Source organism: Meles meles, chromosome 17 (genome assembly GCF_922984935.1).
Source record: "Meles meles chromosome 17, mMelMel3.1 paternal haplotype, whole genome shotgun sequence".
NCBI classification, from domain to species: domain Eukaryota; kingdom Metazoa; phylum Chordata; class Mammalia; order Carnivora; family Mustelidae; genus Meles; species Meles meles.
The window spans coordinates 1066634-1087781 of record NC_060082.1 but is presented as its reverse complement, the minus strand read 5'-3'; the positions used below and the strand labels follow the sequence as shown (position 1 = coordinate 1087781).

The 21148-nt window shown below is 67.0% G+C and overlaps 2 protein-coding genes across 13 annotated transcripts; both read right to left on the bottom strand.

Annotated features, from left to right (window-relative positions):
- Positions 1–6276: 6276 nt before the first annotated feature.
- Positions 6277–11064, bottom strand: EFNA4 (ephrin A4). 2 transcript variants are annotated; one of them, XM_045982630.1, is made up of 5 exons: positions 10717–11064; positions 9999–10161; positions 7699–7994; positions 7247–7315; positions 6277–6937 (listed from the first exon to the last, which is right to left on the bottom strand). In XM_045982630.1, exons 1-5 carry the CDS (start codon positions 10748–10750, stop codon positions 6801–6803), a joined length of 699 nt encoding a protein of 232 aa, XP_045838586.1. In that variant the 5' UTR covers positions 10751–11064; the 3' UTR covers positions 6277–6800. The 2 variants fall into 2 exon arrangements, with proteins under 2 accessions (XP_045838586.1, XP_045838585.1); XM_045982629.1 differs by lacking the exons at positions 9999–10161; positions 10717–11064 and adding exons at positions 8193–8522; positions 8856–9979.
- A 138-nt stretch (positions 11065–11202) lies between these two features.
- ADAM15 (ADAM metallopeptidase domain 15) lies at positions 11203–21024 on the bottom strand. Of its 11 annotated transcripts, none has more exons than XM_045982601.1 (23): positions 20798–21022; positions 19574–19797; positions 18920–18996; positions 18524–18602; positions 18313–18389; positions 18025–18223; positions 16897–16962; positions 16751–16819; positions 16505–16674; positions 16315–16399; positions 15811–15959; positions 15530–15704; positions 15282–15374; positions 14854–15158; positions 14575–14776; positions 14264–14341; positions 13821–13893; positions 13507–13645; positions 13118–13187; positions 12458–12529; positions 11971–12042; positions 11608–11726; positions 11203–11513 (listed from the first exon to the last, which is right to left on the bottom strand). In XM_045982601.1, exons 1-23 carry the CDS (start codon positions 20874–20876, stop codon positions 11471–11473), a joined length of 2715 nt encoding a protein of 904 aa, XP_045838557.1. In that variant the 5' UTR covers positions 20877–21022; the 3' UTR covers positions 11203–11470. The 11 variants fall into 11 exon arrangements, 9 of the variants coding, with proteins under 9 accessions (XP_045838557.1, XP_045838561.1, XP_045838555.1 ...); XM_045982605.1 differs by having other exon boundaries at positions 19574–19671; positions 20798–21020; XM_045982599.1 differs by lacking the exon at positions 11971–12042 and having other exon boundaries at positions 12299–12529; positions 20798–21024.
- Between the last annotated feature and the right edge of the window lie 124 nt (positions 21025–21148).

Here is a 21148-nt window from a genome sequence, read left to right as displayed (position 1 = left end):
GCCTCTCCCTCCGGCCCTCAGTCTCGCCGGTGCTCCTCTGGTTGCCATGCTTTCTCCAGGGACACAGAGACCCTTGGGAGCCCTGTGACATGGTGCCACAGGCCCACCGCCTCGGGGCCGCGGAAGCAGGGAGCGGACCAGGTAGGGGGCAGAGGGAGTACTCAGGCCCTGTGGCCCAAGGCGGCTCCCAGGACATCGGGTGGCAAGCACAGAGCTGAGATGTATCCAGTAAATCATGGAGGCCGGGGCCTGCGGGAGGGGAGCCCAGCAGGGAGGGGCCGCGGATAAACAGTTCATTGAACAAACAGACAAGAGGCCTGCGAGAGGGAGGCCTGGGCACGCGTGTGCGCGGGGGAGGCGGCCGCCTGCTCCACATGGGAGCCGTTCCCAGGCTCCGCACCTTGCCCCGGGGCCCATGCGAGTGGCCCGCAGCAGGCCGGCGGTCGGGAGGGTCCTGGTGTGGAGACCGGGTGCCGAGGACCAGGGCGATGCACGTGTCTGCCGACTCTCCCGAGGGTGTGGTCTGCAGGGCTGTGCGACGCGCAGTGTCCTGAGTTGTCGTGGAGCCGCACACACGCACACACGCACACACGCCTGCCCTGGGACACATGCACCACTGTGTGTCCAGGACACAGGAAGCCAGGATGCTCGGCTCCGTGGGCTAGTTGGGGGCAGGGGGGCGGGGAGAGCCTCTGACCCTTGTCACCATCCTCGTCACACCCTGCTTCCGCTAATGGACCCCGCAAGCTGCCCGGCCTGAAGTGTGGGGCATCTCCGGACTGCTGTGAGGGGTGCGTGTGCGTCCTCTGCACCTGCTTCCAGAAAAGGTGAGAGGGATGTCGTGCGGCTTAGCGGGGACTGGAGGGGCTGGGGGTTGGATCCTAGTTGCACCACTCACTGGCTCTTTGGGTCACCGCACTTGCGACTGCTTCCTCATCTGTGAAGCAGGGAGAACAGCACCCTTCTCCCGGAGCTGCTCCCGGAGCTGCCCGTGCCGAGATCAGGACCGTGTCCCGGAAGCACCTGGCACAGTGCTTAGGACCCATGATTTCATGCGGGCTTCATCACCATTACTTTTAGCTATTTATTTATTTATTTATTTATTCGTTTGACCGACAGAGATCACAGGCAGGCAGAGAGAGAGGGACACAGGCTCCCTGCTGAGCAGAGAGCCCGATGCGGGGCTCGATCCCAGGACCCTGAGATCATGACCTGAGAAGACAGAGGCTTGAACCCACTGAGCCACGTGGTGCCCCTATTTATTTATTTATTTGAGAGAGAGAGAGAATCCGGTGGGGGGGAGGGGCGGAGGGAGAGAGAGAAACGGGCTCCCAGCTGAGCGAGGAGCCCGGTGGATGCTGCGAGGCTCCATCTCAGGATCCCGGACCATGACCCCTGCTGAAGACAGACGCCCTCCCCACCGAGCCACCGAGGTGCCCCGTTTATTTATTTATTTATTTTAAAGATTTTATTTATTTGGCAGAGACAGCGAGAGAGGGAACACAAACAGGGGGAGAGGGAGAGGGAGAAGCAGACTCCCGCCGAGCAGGGAGCCCGATGTGGGGCTCGATCCCAGGACCCTGAGATCATAACCTGAGCGGAAGGCAGACACTTAACAACTGAGCCACCCAGGCGCCCCCCATTTATTTATGTTTTTAAAAGACTTTATTTTTGAGTAATCTCCACACCCAGCCCGGGGCTTGAACTCACAACCGCGAGAGTCACAGGCCCCACCCCCACCTCCCCTGGCAGAGCCGGCAGAGCTTCCCCAGCACCTTTATTACGAAGGTCCTCTCCTGAGCTCGGCCCACTGAGACTAGCCCTGGACTCGCTTTTCCATGCCTTCTGCTCGCCAAGCTTCTCCCTGCAGCTGTCACCGCGGCAAAGCTGCTGTTCAGGGAGTGAGATGGGGCAGGGAACGGTTAGACCGACTCAGGGAAGGGGCAGTTTCGGCCCCAACCAGGAAGTCCCCATCCTTGACCATGTGGACGGCGGGATCTCTGACCTCCTCAGACTGCACAGTCTCCTAACTCCTAACACTCCGCCTGGATCCAGACTCTCTCGCCTTTCCCACCACCAAGACGCCGAGACTGAGCTTTCAAGCCAGTGGCTTCAAGGAGAGGGGACAGCGCAGAGGTCTGAGTGGCTCCACCCCCACCCCCCCACGTCCCGCCTCAGAGCCAGGACTCTAGCCCCCACCCTCTGCCTAACGGTTGAGAGGCTCCCTGGCCACGATTGCTATGTCTGGGCGAAACCCAGAGAAGTGGTTCCTAGAGTGGGCGGGGGAGCCCAGGTGGAGGGAGCCTCCACAGCCTGCTGGGGCGGAACGCAGGGTGGGTCTCCTCCCTATAGGCTCCGGCATTCCCCAGCCCTCTGGAGTCCTCTGGAAGGGATCTGTTCCCTGCAGGAGAGAGCCAGCAGACAGGTCTCAGCTGGCCTGCTCCTCCACAGACAGAACAGGTTGGGGGAGGGGGCCAGTTCGGGGCGGGGGGAGTGGTGACTCTAAACCCCCTTATTGTCTCCTCCGGGGAGCCAGGGCCAGAGGGGACTATGACTTGGGCACACCCTGCCGCAGCTGGGGCCCAGCCCTTTGCCTCCCTTGGCCAGCCGCTGCCAACTGGGGAGCCAAGAGTCTGGGCCCCCAAGTGGAGCCGGTGCCTGCCCACCCCTTCCCAAGGAGCCCTTCTCTCTACTCCCCTCCCCTGGGCTGGGCAGGTCCAGGCTAATCTGCACAGAGCTTCACGGCAAACATTGATCTGTAATAAAACCACAGTGTGTATTCAGGAGAAGGGACTCCAGACACAGCAAGATCCAGACAGAACCCATACACACTCACACATACACACAGACGGGAGCGCAAACACAGCCCGACCACGGGCCCACACTGAGCCACACGCACAGGCACTGCCCGGTCTGCGCACCCCCTCCCTGCCCTCAACTTTGTCCTTCAAGCGCAAGTCTCCTCCGGCAGCCCCCATAGAACTTTCTACGTAGCTCTAGAGTAGCCTTTGCGCTCGGCATTCTAATCATTTGCTGGCCACTCTGCCTTCCCAAGTAACCTGAAGATTCCTTAAGGGAAGGACCTTGTCTGATGCAAGTGCTTACCCCTGCCCGCAGCAGGCAGCCTGGTGTTGAGTTAGTAGGAATAGGTAAGCTGATTCAAATGATTGTCGCATTGATACACAGAGGAAGAGGTGCTCTCAGACGGGGCGGGGGGGCACCCATGTCTAGAGGCCCTGGACGCACACAGGACAACCAGGGCTGCGGCTCCCACCCTCTAGGGCCCCACTGCCTCTCAGCTTCTTCAAAGGGCCTCCCTCTTGGTTCGGCGGGAGACCACGAATCTGAGCTTCCCCTGAGGGCTGGCAGGCCAGCTAAGGGTTAATGACACCTCATTAGTATTTAATTGGAGGAAGGAAGCTGGCCTGGCACCAGACAGGTGGGCAGGCATCCCTCCGTTCCAGCACCCTGCCAGGCATGTGGGTGATTTGGCCCTGGAGACCCTCAACCCCGCCCGGGGCACCGCCCCCCACCATGTGCTTTGCCAATTTCGTCTCTAGACAGCACAGGCCAGCCCTCCCCATCTGTCAGCAAACATCCAGAGGGGGAGGCAGACCTCTCCTTTCTGCTTTGGCAGGGCTGCGCCCCCTCCCACTGGAGGAGACACGGGGGCTAGAAGAGGGGCGGGGTAAGGAACGGGGAAAGGAGAGAGACACTACGGAGCTGTTAAGGGACAAAGTCGGGGTACAGACAAGCCACAGGGCTGGGATGTGGAGATGTCTGCTCAATTTGACCTTAAATGAAGAGAATGCAAATGAGATGCAGACGATATGCAGAAGACCAGGAGGATGTCAGAATTAGCATTCAGCGTGGCACCCAGGACCCCAGGGCTGTTGCCAGGACTCCTCCCCTAACCTTCCTGGGGTAAGTGGCACTGACCATTACTTGGAGTGAGAAAAGGACCTGGAGAATGGCAAGAGCTTGGTTGGGCTAGGGCTGCGGGGACCTGGGAAACTGAGCTCCACCCCAGTTTCCCCACCCCCAACCCAACCTGCGCCCCCGCCCCCAGCTGCCCCTGGAGCTTCAAGCAGGACCACTCTCCTCTCCAGGTTACTGCTGTCTCCGCACCCTTCCTTCGGGTTGCTATGGGGACCCCTCCCCCCCTTCAGGCCTGAACCAATGGGCATCACCAATTATGACCTCATGCCCCAGGCCAGGGACTCAACTGGCTGTTTGGAAGCCTGAGCGGCCCTGTCCAGTGCGTCACTGCTGGGAATCCCCGACGACCCCAGCTGTGGTTGCCTGCTGAAAGCAGGCCCAGCTGGGAGCTCACAATTTGATGAATGAATGGATAAGCAAAGGAAGGAAAGAGAAGAAAAGAAGGAGGGGTCGCATAGAAAGACCAAGCTTCAGGGTTTAGCTTCTAGGGAAAGGGTCATTTGCAACCCTGCAAAGTGTGGGGCAGGACCAGGTCACCCGCACAGTCTGCCAGGCTCTTGGGACGGCGAGACAGAGTGAGGCAAAGATGACCAGTTTTCACATCTGCTGGGGAGAGACTAGGGCGGGCCCAGCGAATTGAGAGCCCCACCCTGGGCCGTCTAGCGCCGCTGAGTTTAGGGGAGATCGGTGACGCCCCAAAACTCATAGGCCTGCCCAGCCTCCTGGGACCGCGCCCCGGAACGCGCCTGGAGGCCTTCTCATGGGTCGGGCCCAGTTGCAGAAGGCCGCCCGGCACCTTCAGCCTGCCTCGGCCCCGGAGAGCAGACCTGGCCCTCTACAGGGCGCGCCCCGGGGTTGGCCCGGCTGAACGTGCAGGGCCAGGCATGGGAAAAGGGCGGGCGGGCGGGTCGCCAAAGTCCAGCCGCCCAGGCGTCGGCGCAGACACCTGCCGGGAGCGGGCGGCGGGCGAGGGCCCCCTCCGAGACGGCCTCCGAGAGCCCGTCCCCGCCTGTCCGCACACTGGGCAGCGACGACGACCGGCTGGGGGGCCGAGGGGGGTGTGGGGCCGCTGGCCGCGGGTGGTCAGTGGAGGGCGGAGGTAGTCGCCCGTCGCCCCCGCGCGCCCCGCCGACGGCTGGGGGAGGGGCACGGTGCAGAAGGCTGCAGGGCCCGTTTCCACGGCGACAGACCGACCCCCTCCTGGAGGGCAGGAGACGCAACTCGAACCCAGGCCCCCAAGCCCGGCCTCCAGCTGGGACGCCCCCGCCCATGCGCTAAGCAGCGTAGGGGGGCGGGCAGGGGCGATGCCGAGGGCGCAGACGAGCCGAGCCGCAGGCACGTGCACCTCCAGACGTGGCGTTCCCGGGACGCGGCCTCGAACGGGGGGCGGGGGGGGGGGGGCGACGGGCGTCTGCCCCGCCCGCGGCGCCGCCCTCCAGCCCTCGGGCGAGCGGGGTCGGAGCGGGGTGTGAAGGGCTGGGGGAGGGGCCGCGATGCCCGGAGTTCCGGCGTCTGTCGGTCTCCCGCCCCCCCCCGGACCCCCCCCGGGCCGCCCCCCGCGTGTTCACACGCCGCCTCTCGCTGCCGCAGCCCGGCCGAGCTAATCACAACATCCGCCTGTCGATCGCTGGGCCGGTGCCAGGCGGCCCGGCTCGCTGCCAGCGGAGGCTGCGGGGCACCCGGGCGGGCGGAGCCCAGCTGCGGGGGAAGGGGCGCCCCTCGCCCTGGCTCCACCCAGGACAGCGTTCGGAAAGAGGGCTCCGGTTGGGCTTGGGGTGGGGGGATCGGAGGCTCGCCTGCCAGAGGTGGGAGAGCGTGTGGGGCTGCGAGCAAAGGGGGCCTCCCCTCTCGGCCCCACCCCTCCTCCTTGTAAAAGCGGAGAACAAAGAAGCCGCTGGGGAAGGAGGCTTTGATCTGACCCCACCTTCCCAGTTCTAGGCCAGGCGCGGCCCAGACTGCCCTTGGGGAGGGGGAGGAGGGATGCCCAGCTCGGGGACGCGCACTCGGAAACTCGGGCGCCCTCTTGCCAGCGGCCCCAGCTTTTGCCCCAGAGCCCTGCTTGGTGCTACCGGGCTTGGGCCGTGCCCCACGTGGGTGGGCTGTCAGGAGCCTGTGCCCAGGAAGCCGGCTAGGGAGATGGGAGAGGGTCCAAGCGCCACAGCTGCCGCTGGCACCCACCCCACAGCGCCCAGAGGGGCGCCCCCGGCGGCCGGGAGTGGACGGCCGGCACACAGCTGGCACGAGGGCCGGCCAAGTGCGGCCAAGTGCGGCGGAGAGCAGAGGCTGCAGGGAGTCCTGGTGTCAAGGAAGGAGCCGGAGGGTGGTAGGGGGGGAACAGCAACTGAAAGTCGGGTGGTTTATTGAGGGTTTGGTCCAGACACTTACAAAAATACAAACTGGCATGATATTCAACCTCATAGCAAGTCCGTCTTCATAGAAGACAAGTGAGTGACCGCCTGGGGAGGGGAGGACGCTGCCCCAGGGAAGAGGCCCCCAGGGTACTGCGCGCAGACAGCAGGTGGGCTGGCCAGGACCTCCTCCTGGCCCTGGTCTGGCAATCCACCTGTCCGCAGGTCTTCGGTCTTGGCCCCAAAAGACTCAAAGATTCAGCCCCACCAAATCCCAGTCTTTCTGGGGAGACAGGATGAGAACGTCAAAGGAGCTGACAGAGACCCCGCGTTCATCTTGTCTGGGCTCCAGGGTGCCCGGGGCCGTGTGCAGCAGCAACTCTCCAGCCTGTGGGGAGGGGCCGGCCCCGGGCAGGGTCACCGCAGACCCTCCAACCTCCCTTTCACTCTTCCATCCGTCTGGCTGGCGTGATGCTCCCGCGGCAGGGGTGTAGCAGGAGGGGTCTGCTTGGCTCACAGAACTCGCAGGAGACGCAGAATCGGAAGCAGCAACAGCAGCAAGAGACAGAGGGGGCTGAGAGCGCCTCCCCCTTGCCACCCTGAGGTGCCGCTCTCTCCGGGGCTTCCCACAGGGTGGGCGGACTCCGACTCTGTGAGGGAGGGGCGGCGCTGAGGGACCCCCGCCTCAGCAGCGCCTTCGGGCCCGGCCCTGGACTCACTCCCGGCCCGGTTCGGCGGAGGCCTTGGAGGACACTGAATGAAGATGCCCTGTCCTTGGCCCAGCACACAGGGCTGGAGTGGAAGCTCCCAGAAAGATATGGGGGGAGCAGAGGCCACAGCTAAAGGCCCCTCCTGGACCCCTCAGGGTCTGATGCTCCGAGTCTCTCCCCACGGCCTCCCTCACTCCAAGGGCCCCACACCCGCCCGAAGGGCTGCTCCGCGCACCCCAAGCCACTTACTGCTCTCCCTGCAGCAGACGGACACCTGGAGCCTCAAGCACTTGCCAGAACTGTCCGGAGCCGGAACCGCTGGGTGGTGCGGGGTCGGGAGGAAGGAGTCAGCACAGGCTGGTTTCCTCACCGCAGACCCCTCCGGACCCTTCTGATTCATCTTCTCTCTGCTTCCCTGGCAAGCCTCCCCCTCCTTTTGGGCCACACCCTGGTGCGAGGCCCCATGCCCCACACCATGTCCTTTCGCTCCTCTTGCTTTCTCCTCCTCTCTGCACGCTGCCCTAGATGGCCCCACTCAGTCCTAGACTTGGGTCCCCCCACCTTCACCCCAGGCCCCTCATTTCCCCCCTCAGGCTCTCCGCCTGGACCTGGGGCAGGCGGAGGACGCCCCCTCCCTCCCCCGCCGCCCCCCAGACAGCCGGGGAGCCCCCCTCACTCACAGATGCCCCGCCCTCACTCACAGATGTAGTAGTAGGTTTCTCCGGGCAGGAACTCAAAGCCAAGGGAGAAGGGTGTAAAGCGCTGAATCTTCTCAGAGAACCGAACGGGGCCAAAGGGGGCGAAGGGGAGGGCGCACTCCCAGCGCTTGAAGGCGCCGGGGCCCCGGGCTTGGCAGGCCTCATAGCCTGGGCGGTCCACCATGTATAACGCAAAGGTCTCGGGGCCGGCAGGGGGCCCTGGGCCCTCGTAGTGCGGGCAGAAGATGTCCAGGTAGTCGTTGAGGTCCAGCTCCACCACGGCGTCCCCTGCGAGAAGCCTGCGGGCGGAAGGCCGGTGTGGGCCGAAGGCACGTGGTGCCGCTCACCGGGCCGTGAGGGTCCCAGGGGTCCCGGCCGGCCTCTCACCCAGCCACTGGGGAGGGAGCAGCTTGGCAAGGCCCGAGCCTCTCGGCCTGACAGCTCTAAAGAGACAGAGTCAGGCAACGGGTGCGAGAGGGGAAGGGGGCCGAACTGACCGCAGGACCCATGACTGCGCGGCGCAAGTCCGAGCCGGCCGCTCCGCTCGCCGACGCGCAGGCTGGAGCTGCGACCCGCGCTCCAGCCCCGGGCCCGACGTGGGGCCTGGCGCAGCCCCGTGGACTCGGTGAATGTCAGTGTGTGGCTGCTGGGAAGACGCTAGGCACAGAGGTGAGGCGCACAGAGGTGAGGGGCACAGAGGTGAGGGGCACAGATCTGGGCCCGCAGCGCAGTCCCAGCCGCAGAGATGGTCGCCGGCAACAGAACCCGCGTCAGACAGGCCGAGAGAGGAAGACTGCCTTCCAGATCTCAGCGCGGTACCGAGAAGGCTGCAGTAGAAGGAGGGGGGGGGGTAGGGAGTAGATGGGGGGAGGCCCCTCCAGATATCAGCTCACCTTTGGCCCACTCAGGCCTCCCTTCCTACCTCTCGGGAGCTGCCTGTGGGGGCCGGGCCAGGAGGGAGGGCCTGGGGCAGGCGGCCGGACAGCACTCTACACCGTGAACCGTGTCGCCCTTCCCTCCCATCCACACTGTCCAGACGGATGAAAGGCCTCTAACTGTCCCTCATTGGGTGGTCTAAGGACCAGCTGCGTCTGGGGTCTGGTCAGAAATGCTGATTCCTGGGCTCAGCTGAGACCCACCGAACCCAAGCTGGGCCTCACTGCGATTTGCTGCACAGCATCTTCCACGCCTGGGAAAGTGGCCTGCTCGCACGCTCAACAAATATCTGCAGACTGGACGGCCGAGCCAGAAACCTCAGGGTGGGGGGCCAGGAAGCTGAATTTCTAACCAGTTCTCCGAGTGATTCAGAGGCACTGGTCTGGAACAGAGAGAGGGCTTCGGAACTGGGAGGACAGTAGCTCTTATCACGTGCTGCCGGCGTCCCAAGGACCTGTCTTGATGCCTGCCCTCCCCGGGGCTCTCTGGGCTCCCAGAGGCCGGAGCAGAGGGCTTATCTGTCTGTAGCCAGGATCCTAGCACACATCCTGCGTAACAAACGTTGGGGAGTGAACAAATGAACAGAGTCACAGATTGCCTCAAGTAGAAAATCAGAAAGGCAGACAGATGGAGAAAGCAGACAGACAGGGAGAACTGGGGAGCAAAATGAAAACAGTCAAGAAATACTGAGGTTCAAAGACTGGGCAGAAAGAAAGAATAATTTGTATGGGCACCACCTGCACTCCTTTCGCACACGTGACCGCGGTCAGCCCACCTGATTTCCCAGGGTGCCAGGTGTTATTAGCCCATTTTACAGATGAGATAACTGAGGTTAGGGAGTCAAACGACTGCCCGAAGGCGATTCCGTTGGAAGGGCAGGGCCGAGACTGGCCAGAAATAGAAGGGCCCAGAATGACCGAGATGAACGCAGAGATAGGGAATGAGCGCAGGAGGCCACGGGAGCAGGAGAGCAAACCTCGCTGTTTCGCCGGAGCGAAGCCCCCTCCCTCGCTCTCCAGAACGCCCGCCCCAGCTCGGGCCGGAGGTGGGGGGGCACAGCCGCCGAGAAAGGAGAAGCGAGGGGGCGGGGCTCGGAGCGCCGGCCAGGGGCCCCCCGGCACCCGGCTCCGAGATCCCACCGCCCGCCTCCGGAGCTGGGGTCCTCCGCCCGCCCCCCAACACGTGCGGGCGGGGGGAGCCCCGGGCGCGCCTCGCCCCTCCCCTCCCCCTCCCCCGCCGGCTCAAACAAAGGAGCCCCGGCGCGCGGCCGGGCGCAGGCGGCGCCGCGCACAGAGCGAGAGTGGGGCGCGCGCCCGGCGCGGGAGCGCGCAGGCCCGGGCCGCCGTCGCCGGGTTCGGCCCGACTACCTGGGGTTACTGGAGTTCCAGTAGACGGCGTGGCGGAGGCCGGAGCCCCCTCGCAGCGGGGAGCTGAGGAGCGCGGCCCAGAGGACAGTCCGCAGCAGGGGCAGCAGCCGCATCGCCCCCGGGGTCCGCTCTGGTCTGGTCCGGCCGGTCCCGGCCCGCTTCGCTGCCGCGGCGAGAAAGGTACAAAGTGGAGGTGGGGGGGTGGGGGGGGGTGCGGAACTGGGGGTGGGGCGCCGAGACTCGCCGGCCACGCCCCCGGTAACTTTCCACCAATGGGGGCGCGCCCCGCCTCCCCGCTCGGAGCCGACTCCCGTTAACCCTCTGTGCGCCGAGGCGCACGTCAGGCTCGCTGCGCTCCCACCCGGGCGGTCGCGAGGGGGCGGCACGGGCGGCGCAGTCCACCGTCTGGGAGACCGTCTCGGGGGAGGTCGCGTCTTTCGTGTCCGCGCTAGGACCGGCAGGCAGGAAGCCTTATGACTTCAGACTGGGAGGTTTAAACCGGGCACACGGCCTTCGGCCAGAAAGAGGAAGAGGTGCGGCGCGGCGGGGGTCCGCGGAGCCCGACCCGCGCCTCCTTAGCTTACCGCCCCTTTTGCCCACCCAGGGGTAGCGCGCGGGGAAGGGACAGATCGCCTCCGGGGATCCCCCACCCCTACGGAGCCGCAGTGGTGAGCTCGTGCCACGCGGGGGCCGGCGCCTGCCCCTTCCCGGCCCGCACCTTCTCTCCCGGCGGGGGGCCCACGCGGCCTCATTCCCGAAGTCGAAGTAACGAGGCGGTTGCGGCCGGTACAAAGCACCTTTGTTCCCAAGCCCTCAGGTGGGGCCGGGGAGGGGGAGGAGGCAGGTGCACGGCCTTGGGATCGTGGGAGCCGCCGCCCCGCTCCGCCCCGGCTCCGGGGCTCCGAGAGCACCAGCCGGATCCGCGTCCAGCAGCGGGGCGGGCTGGGGGCAGCCGCCTCTGGGGGCCGCGCACACGTGGGGGCGAGGACTTGGCGGCCGGGGGGTGGCACGGGGTTTTGCAGCGCCCTGGGGTACTGGGTTGTGCAGAGCCGTCCCAGACCGGGCAGAAACCGGCCGCGAGCGACCCGCGGACACACACGCGGCCTGGGACCCTCGTCCGAGGCGGCAGCGCCTCCTGGCGGCCACACCTGGAACCGCAGCGGGGCGACGCGGCCCGCCCGGAGCGGACAAAGTCCAAGCGCGCTCCCCAGACCTCGCGTTTATTGCACCAGAACAGGGACAGGCTGTGCGCACGTCCATCGGCTCCGCCCGGCGCCCGCTCCCCCCACCCTAGCTCCAGCTGCGCGCGTGGGTCCCGAGCGTGCTGCCCCGCGGCGCGTGGGGGTGCCCGGGTCTTGAGGTGCCTGCTCCGCCGTGTCCAGCCTCTGGCTCCTTCCGTCATCGCGGGGGACTCCAGGGGCCAGTTCACCTCTCGAAGTCCTAAGTCCGGGTTGCGGGAACCTCAGCAGAGGTCAGAGGTAGAGCGAGGACGCTGCTGGGGGCGGCGGCGCCGGCCTGGGGTGCGGGAAATCGAGAAAAAGGTTCAGAGGTCCCCTTTCCCCAGACCACCGGCGCCGTGCAGGCGTCCCCAGCACCCCTCCTCGCCTACCTGGACGGTACCACTAGGGGCGGGGCTCCAGCTCCTGGGCCGGGCAGGTCACCCGAAGGGCGCCGGCCCTGGGGGTTGGCAGGCAGTGGCTTCCTCGGGGGTGGGGGCTTGGCAGGCCCCTGAGAGTGAGAGAGAACACGCGATCTGGCTTGGGGGGGGGGTCGTGTTGCCCACCCCTGTTGCTGGGGAGCATGTCTGTGGGGCTGGCCCCAGAGGTCACCTTTGTTCCAAACCAACCTGTCACCTTTAACGGACACCAGGGTATGGGTCCTCAGGTTCAGAGGGGGCATCTCACCATCTCACTATTAGCAGCACAGCCCTGGGTGGGGGAGGGGCTGCGCCCTTCTCGCCCCACACTGTTACCTTCGGGCGCCTCACCGCGGGGTCAGCGGGCAGAGGGCGGGTGGGGGGATTGGGCCGGTCAGCCAGCTCAGCCTGGACAGAGAGAGGGGCAGCGCTGTGGGAGCACAGCCGGGGGCACAGGGGCGTGCAGTGGTTTTCTCCGGGGGTTCAGTTCAACATGCAAAGTCAGCCAGGGGGCAGGCGAGGATGGGGACATGCGCAAAGGGCTCGTGAGACGGCCAGCAGAAGCCCCAGCGCAGGAATGCGGGGGTCATAGTGGTGTCCCCGGCCGGCTGCAGTCCTGCCACTGACCACCAGGTGGTGGTAGAAACCAAGGCAGGAGGCTCACCCTTTGCGGACGCAGGGCGGGGCTCAGAGCGTCTGAAGGCGGAGGGGCGCCCGGGTCCCGACCGAGGAGCGCCACCGGCAGGGAACAGGGTGAGAACTGCAGCGGGTCACCACGCCTCCCACCTGCACTGGGCCAGGGCGGGGCCTGGCCTGGATTTACCTGGAGTCTCTTGGGCACAGGGTCAGGAGGCAGCGGCCTGGAAGGGGGCGCCGGGAAGCCCAGAACGCTAGGCTGCGAGAGAGCGGGAGGAGCAGACGGGCGGGACCGGGCGGGGCGGGGAGCGCAGAGACAGGTGCGGGCGGAGAGCATTAGTGCGGGGAGGGGCAGCCGGCCTGGGGGTTACTCGGGCATGCAGAGAGAAGGGGGGACAGTGGCGAGTGGCGGTGGCGGCAGGCAGGCCACCTGCACGTGCCCCTGTCATCAGCCGCAGGGGCTCCCGGGGCACTCGCCGGCCCTGCCACACGTGCTGACCGAGGCCTCATCGGGTCGTGGCCCCTTGGAGGCCATTTCTGGGCACCACCCCTGTTGTCCCCCAGGGTCCCCTGCTGGGAGCACCAGGAACCCACCTCTCATGGCCACCAGCGTGGCCACAGCTCAAAAAGCTCCGCAGCCCCTCCTCTAGGTGCCTGTCCCTCCCCACGGCGGGCCGAACGCTGGGCTTGCAGCCCGGGCAGCGCAGAGGGTGGGCTCTGACTCCGCTGACTGATCTTGGGCAGGGGGAGCCCTTCTCTGAGTCTAGGGCCTTCCGTACCCCCCCCCCAGGGCCCACGCTGGGTGCCTGGGGAGGTGAGGTCGCTCTCCTCTGGCGTCCGTACGTACCTTGGTCCCTGGCATCAGCAGGACCCTCTGCGCGGGCCCTGGGCATTCGGGAGGACCAGACTGGGCTGCCCTGAACAAGGAGAAAGGGAAAGGGCCCAGACTCAGACCACGCTCTCCCTCCCCACGTGGCCCTGCAGCGGGGCTGACCTTTGGCAGGCCTGGGCGGAGCAGCTTGAGGGTAGCTGAGGCCCAGTCAGAAGTCGGGGGGCGGCTCGTGAGCCTGGGGGAGCGCCCATGGACTCGACACGGGGCTGCTGCGCGGATGTGGACCGGCCTCCCGCTACCCTCCGCGGGTCTGGGTGCGAGGTGAGGCGTGACGGCCCCCCCCCCCCCGAGGGAGTGAGGTGTGCATGCGGGGGGTCAGGGCCTGGGGCCAGGGAGGCCGGTACCTGTACTGGCAGCTGGGCCCTGTAAGCTGACACAGCCCCCGTCGCAGGCGGACGCGGTGCCGGTAGCCGGCCCCCAGCAGCGTCAGCACGGCCAACAGCAGGAGGCCCAGAGGCAGCCCCGCGGTCAGGGAGCTGCTCGCTGTGGGGTGAAGGCAGGTGTGAGTCGGGCTGGGCGAAGAACCCCGCACCCAGGAAGGGGTCGGGGGGGGGACGAACAGTAGGGCGCTCCGAGGACCAGAAGGGGTCAGCGAAGGGGCACCGGGGAGGGGGAGCCGCGCTGCCCTCCTCGCGGCCCTGCCCGCCGCCCCCGCTACCTCTGACGCGGTTGGCGCAGTCAGGGGGCGCCCAGCCCTCCTCACAGTGACAGCGTCCTCTGCTGTCGCAGACCTGCGGGGTAGAGGTTGGGCAATGAGGGACGCTCTGCGCCGGGCCGTGGTTCCTGTCCCTTTCAGGATCTCTTCTACGTCCGAGGTTGGAAGGTACGTGTCGGCTGACGGGGCGGAGACAGGGAGCCTGTGGCCTTGCCTGAGGACATGACCTCCAACCCCGCCGCCAGCGCCTTCACGGGGCACTGGGCTACACCCTCTCACACTCATCTCCCGGACCCCAGGACACCCCACTGGAGGCTGAGGGAACTGAGCTCCGAGGGTTAAGAATGGGCCTCAGGCTGCACAGCTGCGAGGAAGCGGGGCGGATGAGGTGTGTGTGCCCAGCCCGGCACCGTCTGCCCCCTTCCGTGCCCGCCGTGCCCGCTCACCCCGTGTCCGTGGCATTTGCTTCGACATTCCTGGGCCCGCAGGATATCCACGGGCTGGCATTGGCCGTCCATGCACACCTGCCCAGGGGGGCGGGGGGGGGCGAAAGGCAAGGTCAGAGCCTCCCGAGCGCTGCCCGCCCTGGGAGGCCACACCTTCTCTTACAGACCGAGACCCGAGGCTTGCGGCAGCCCGACCGCAGCACGCGCCTGCCCCCGAGAGTCCGTACCTCCCACCCAGGCGGACCCCGGGGCCTGTGCGTGGCTCGTGTGGGCGGCCCTCCCCTCCGGTGGCGCCCGCGGGGACCGCTCACCAGGCCAGGCCCGCAGGCGGTACCGGGCAGACTCAGGAGGGGCTGGGCCACGTCGTCGCCCAGGGCCAGGTGGACCCAGCAGCAGTTCACTCTGGGCTGGGCCCCGCGGGCCTCCAGCACCTCCCAGCGCAGGTCCCGAGCGGTGCCCAGCAGAGGCCGGGCCCGCCCCCCCCTGCACTGGAGCTGCCCACAGACGGCGTCCCTGAGGCCGGGCAGAGGGTACCGGGTTAGGCCAAGGCTCCCCCACCCCCCAGAGGGGAACCCAGGGGCCTCACTTACTTTGGGGCGCAGGACACGTAGCTGCCGTTAGCGCTGCGCCCACAGCTCCCGAAGGCGTCGCCCCGAGTATTGGCAGCAAGGAGGCAAGGCGGCGGGGCGGGCTGGGCCCCGGGTCCCCAGAGGGCCCGGCACTGCTGGGCATAGGAGGCACAACGGCCCTGCACGCACACAGCCTCGCCCCCTGCACACGGCTCGCCGTCTCCCAGGCTGGCATCGGGAGGGCACTGGGCACTGTCTCCCGTGCAGAACTCCGGTAAGTCGCAGTCCCCTCGGGCGGGGCGGCACTGCCAGCCAGCCGGGCGCAGCTGCGGGGCGAGGGAGTGTGCGTGTGGCTGCCGGTGGGTCCCGCCAGGCCCCCAGGAGCACCCCTTTCCTCCCTGACCCGGGCAGGTGGGCTGTGGAGGGGGGCAGGTCCCGTCCGCGCCCACCTGGCAGTTGTTACAGCAGAGCCCGTCGGACGCACACTGCGCCCCGGGCCGCAGCTGGCAGGTGAAGTGGTCGCAGCAGGGGTCACTGCAGTCCTGAGGGCGGCGGGACCTCTGTCAGCGGGACCAGGCAGACCCACCCCTGCCCACACACACAAGCTGCTGCTGGAGGCTGACGTCGCGGGCCCCGTGGGGAGGGGACAGGGGCAGCGAGCCAGGGTGAGGGCTCAGGCTTTGGGGGAGGGGCTCACATCCGGGAAGCCACAGTCACACTGCTCGCCGGGCTCCACGAGCTTGTTCCCGCAGATGGTGGCCAGAGAGGGCAGGCTGGGCAGCCGTTCAAGGAGGCAGCCACCCATCCCTTCCAGAAGGGCTTTCTCCAGGGCCTGCCGGCTGCAGTTGCTGAAGTTCAGGCCTGGCAGGAAGCTGGGGGCGGGCGGGGTGGCGAGAAAGGTTGGGGCTGCAGGGATGCCTCGGGCACTGGCCCTCCCCCACCCCGCCCCGCCCCGCCCCCACTCCTGCAGGGACTCACTCCGTGGAGGCCTCCATGATGCAGCTCTTGGCAGGGGCCGGCCCCGGGCAGGGGCAGCTGCTCCCCGGCAAGTCGTGGTCCAGGCCCAGGCTGTGGCCCAACTCGTGTGCTATAGAAGAGGCGACCCCCAGGACGCTGGTGGAGTGGTCCTGGCGTTGGGGAGGGGACAGCCCAGCTCCAGCAGCGGCCTGAGGGCTCCTGTTCTCGCCTCCTCTGACCTCTGGCCCTCAGCACTGCCTCCCCCCTCACCTGCTGGCCACGGGAGAGGGTGCCACGGGAGGGCGTGCCACGGGAGCGGGTGCCACGGGAGGGCGTGCCACGGGAGAGGGTACCACGGGAGGGCGTGCCACGGGAGCGGGGCCACCACACCAATGGCCACATCATCCAGCCCTGCCCCCATGCCCCCAGCTCTGGGGCTGGCCACTCTGGGGGGGCTTCAGTGACTCCGCGGCCCTCTAACTGGGTGGCCCTGACTTGGAAGAGGGGAGACCTGAGAGAGCTCACCATGTTCACCCCCCCCGAGAAGGCAGGAGAGCAGATGGAGTTCTGAATGGCCGTGCCCACCGTGGGCCCCGAGAACGAACTGGCGCTGTGGGTCATGAGGTCAGAGGTCAGGCCAGGGGGCCGGAGCCTCAGGGCCTCAGACGGGGAGCGGGGTGTGACACCGGCCAGGGCAGGGCCCGAGGGGGCTTACGTCACCAGCTGGGCACTGTCGTGGGGCAGTCGAGGGAGCAGGTCTCTCCCGCGCCATCGGAGGAACCTGTGTAGCGTGAGCCCCGGGTCCCGGCTTATCTCCACCAGGTCGCGCTGGGTCCAGGCCTCCAGGCCCACGAGCACCACCCGCACGTTCAGGGGCCGGAAGAACTGAAAGACCCGGGGCTCAGGAGGGGGCTCCGACGGCCAGAGGCCCGCAGGGTGCAGCCCCGGCCGCGGCACTCACCGTGTCCAGCAGGAGGGTCACTCTCAGCATGCGGTCCAGCAGGAGCTGGGGGTCCGGGTACCTCTGCACCTGTGGGCCGGAGCCGTGAGCAGACAAAGCATAGCACGGGTGGGGGGGCGCGGAGGACGCGCGGGGGCCCCGCTCACCTCCGAGTGATCCGCCACGATCACCAGCTCGATGGTCTTGGTCTCTGTCACCACGTCCCGCCTCCGCTGTGGGCAAGCAGGGGGCGGGCAGCGGGCTCGCCACGGCTCACGGCCGGCAGCCCACAGGGCACACTCCCACCCCGGGCGGCCGAACAGAGGAGAGCAAAGAGCCCATTTCACGGATGTACCACGGGGCGCCCGCAAGGCGGGGGATGCGCCCGAAGTGGACCCGCCAGCGGGTCACGCGGCTGTGAGCACAGCCTGCTTTTCTGGTTCTGCATTTAGGGCCTTTGCCGCATTAAAAAGAAAATAATAGGGGCGCCTGGCTAGCTTAGTCGGTGGAACCCGTGACTCTTGGTCTCGGGGTCACGAGTTCGAGCCCCACAGTGGCTGTAGAGATTATTAAAAAACAAAAAAGTAAATCACAGGCAATGCCATCATACATGTGTCAGGCCCCAGGCCCGGTCCCAAGCCCTGTACACAGAGACATGATTCAGCTAGTGGTCACCATAACCCTGAGAGGCAAGTCGTTTTATTGTCCCTGCGTGGTGGTGGTTTGTTTTTTTTAATAAGATTTTTATTTAAGACACAGACAGAGAGAGCAAGAGAGCACAAACAGGGGGAGGGACAGAGGGAGAGGGAGAACCAGACACCCCGCCAGGGCTGGATCCCAGGATCCTCAGATCAGGACCTGAGCCGAAGGCGGATGCTTCCCTGACTGAACCCCCCAGGCGCCCCTATTATCCCCATTTTATAAATCAGGAGGTTGGATTCATGTTGCTCAATGACTGGTAACTGTACTGTCTGTGGCCAAGTGAGAGTCCCTGCCTTGGGGATCTCAAGACTGGGGGGAGGGAGTTTGGGACAAGGATCTGCACGTGAACGGAGGCTCTATCATTCATAGTCAATGACCCTGGGCAAGTCACTAACCTCTCCAGGCTTGTTTTCTCCCTCCAACAGAGCCACGGATATAGCCCATACCTCCCAGCATTGCTGGGAAGAGGAAAGGAGATTATGTTCACACAGGGGTGTGGATGGTGGCTGCCTAGAAGGTTCTGGAAACACAGAGCTCTGAGGGTCTGGGGCATGGTCCCCAGGGACAGCAAAAGCCCAGCAGATTATCCTCACCCGGTGAGTGTGGCTGTGGCTTTGTCCCCAAGGCCGCTCCAGGGGGACCTGCGTGGGCGCGGGTGCTCGCCGGCTCAGGGCACAAGTGTGGCCTGGCAGGAAGAGGTCTTGGATCCGGAAGATATTCGGGGGCGCCCGAAGGTCCCCAGGCCCCAGGTCTAGGGTGTAGCTTCTCTCCGGGGACAGGATCACCAAACCCCTGGGAAGATCCAGCAAGTCAGAAGGCCTCCCAACCGCCAGCCTCGCGCACCCTCACTGTCCCCACCCCCACAGGACGTGCCTCAGTACCTGAGCCCGGAGCAGGTGCACACAGAGACCCAGGAGCCCGCATGGCCCCGCACGGCCCCCTGGTAGCAGCAGTTTCCCTACGGCAGAGAGACAGCGGTGCTGAAGGCCAGGAGGCTGGCCTGTTGGTGACGACAGGCTGTCCTCTAGGGATGGCACCCTCGGGCGGCCCCTGCCTTCCTCCTGCAGGCCACAAACAGGGCACAGGACTCACCAGACTGTGGCCCACACCGACCACACGGGTGCCGTCAGGCTGGTACCACGTCAGGCTCGGGCGGCCTGAGACCAGCTCTCTGGGAAGAGAAAGCAGGGCAGTGACTGTTCCCTTCCTGTGGGCATGGCAACGGCCTGAGGCCTGGACGTGCTAGGGCGGTGGAGGGGAGCTGGGTGCCCCCAGAGGCAGCAGAGTGTTGTGGTTGGGTCCCAAACTGCCCTAATCCGGTTTTGATCACATCCGAGCTGTGTGACCTTGGGCAAACTACTGAGCCTCTCTGGGCCTTGGCGTCTTCATGCACAACTCGAGGACAGTTCTGAATGGTGCCTGCCCGCTGCTGCTCTACCGCCCGCGGCTACGCTGCCCGCATCGGTAACGTCCTGCTGGCGCATTTACCTGTCCCGTAGGAGCTCCAGAACGTGCCTCTCCCCGTCCAGTTCCAGCGGGATCTGCAAGGTCTCAGGCAGCTCGGTCTGTGGGCCATAGAGGGCCTGTCACCTCCCCAAACTCCTCTCCTCCCTACCCAGAAGCCTTCAGGCCCTTCAGAGAGCACCAACCATTAGATCGGCGTGGGGGCGGGGGCGTCCCGAGGGAGGGGCCAGGAAGCCCTACCCGGCTTGGGGCATTGTTCTGGGGGGTTGTGTGGGGAGGTCAAGGAAGGTATCCGTGCCGCCCCTTCTCGGCTTCCTGCCCAGAGAGGAAGCATCGTGGAAGACCCGGCACCGGCCCCAGCCCTTCCTCTGACTCAGCTCTGGAATTGGGGAAGGGGGGTGTTTGGTGAGGCCCTGACCTTCCCCAAGACCCCCCCCAACTCCCCGGGGAGAAAACGGACAGAATGAGACCAAGAAGGCAAGCCTGGCCTCGGGACGTCCCCGCGGAGACGGGCGGCTGGGTGGGGGCAGATGTGCAGGGCATGAGGGAAGCCAGGTGCTGGCGTGCGGCAGGAGGGGCGGCCTGCTCCGGGATGGCCCCGCTGCCCAGGGAGTCCTCTCACCTGTCCTCAGCCGCACTTTGCTCTGTGGGGGTGACAGAGGGGAGAGGGAGGCTCACCTCTGCAAGGCTGAGTGTGGGGGTGTCCGGAGGGATCTGGGGCTCCAAGGGTGCGCCCAGGGCTCTCTCTGGCCTTGCCCACTCCTTCTCGATGTCACCTGCAGGACCCCCAGGACACCCCGAGGGGATGCTGAGAGAGGCCACACCCGCGCTGGGCACAGCTGGTGCCCCCTGGGCATCCAGGCCCTTCTCTGCTTGAAGGACTCCTGCACTGCACGCTGCGACTTAAAGGAGAATTCTGAAGGGAAGGGTCTTCGCTTCGGCTCCCAACTTCCATCCCAGCACCCCACCTTGCACGTCCTGCCTGTGGCCCCTCCCTGGCCCCCCCAGACCAATCGCAGGTTCTCCGGGGAACCCCCTTTCCTAGTCCCTCGCAATCCCCCCCAGGAACGCCCCCACTCAGGCCTGGGCAAAGCCTTGTGGCCCAGTGCCCACTTGCCCTCCCCTGTCCTCACAGCGGAGCTGTCGGGGAACGCCCATCGCTGGGTGCGCAGTGCAAACACCCCTCCCGAAACCCCCCCACAGGGTCAGGCACACCCGCTCGCCACAGCCCAGCCTCCTCCCCAGCACCCCCGTCCCCACAATGGCCCTCTCTCTCCTCCGGCCAGCCCCCCGCGCCTGCCCTCCCAGCCCCCGGCCCCCGGCCCCAGGCGGCAGCGGGAAGTGAAAGTCCCGAGGAGGAGTTGGTGTCAGCCTCCTTCCCGGCCAAGTCTCCCCTCCCCGGCTCCTCCCGCGCTCCCGCCCGCTCGCTCCGCCGGGTTTCTGGCGGCATCAGCATCCGAGCCAGGGGTGCGTTGGCTGCTCAGGCCCAGGGATGGGGGCCCAGGAAGAACCCTCTCCCCGGCTCGGCGCCCTGGCACCGGGCGCAGTGGCCGGCTAGGCCCCAGAGGAGGGAAGACGTCAGTCCTGGGGAGCCGCGACCCTGACCCACCATCCTGAGGGGGCGCCGGGCCGGAGCCTTCGGTGCCCGGCGCCGGAGCCTGGAAGTGTCGCGGGGACGGGGCAGAGGATGACCGCGCAGCAGGGGGCCCGGCATCCCCTCCTCCTCTCTCCACGCCCCCGCCCAGTCGCCCAGTCGCAGGGCGCTCAGGCCCGGACAGCGAAGAGGGCGGGCCGCGCTCCGCTCGGGGGTCTCCCCGGTCTCCAGCCGACCCCAGAGCCTCCCGACGTCCCTGCGCCTCCTCCCGGCCCGTCGCCCCCGCCCACCGCGGGCCGGGCACTCACCGACATCGGGGAGCGGCCGGGAGGACAGAGGGCTGCCTGCGCCCAGCAGCCCCAGGGCCCAGAGCAGCGCCAGCCGCATGGCAGCGGCGCCCCGGGCCGGCCGAGGGCAGCAGGTGCTGGGCCGCGCGCCGAGGAGCCGCGGCCGCCGGGTCTGCCTGGCGCACCCCGCCGCGCCGCGCCGCCACCAGGCCCCGCCCCCGCCACGGGGGACTCCGGGCCAGGCCCCGCCCCCAGGGAGGCCGCGGCCCCGCCCCCGGAGGGCCCGGCCCCGCCCGCGGACAGCCCGCGGCGCTCGCCCCCGCCGCCTCCCGGCTGCGGCGCGCGGAGGGAGCCGAGGCCGGGTCCGACCCG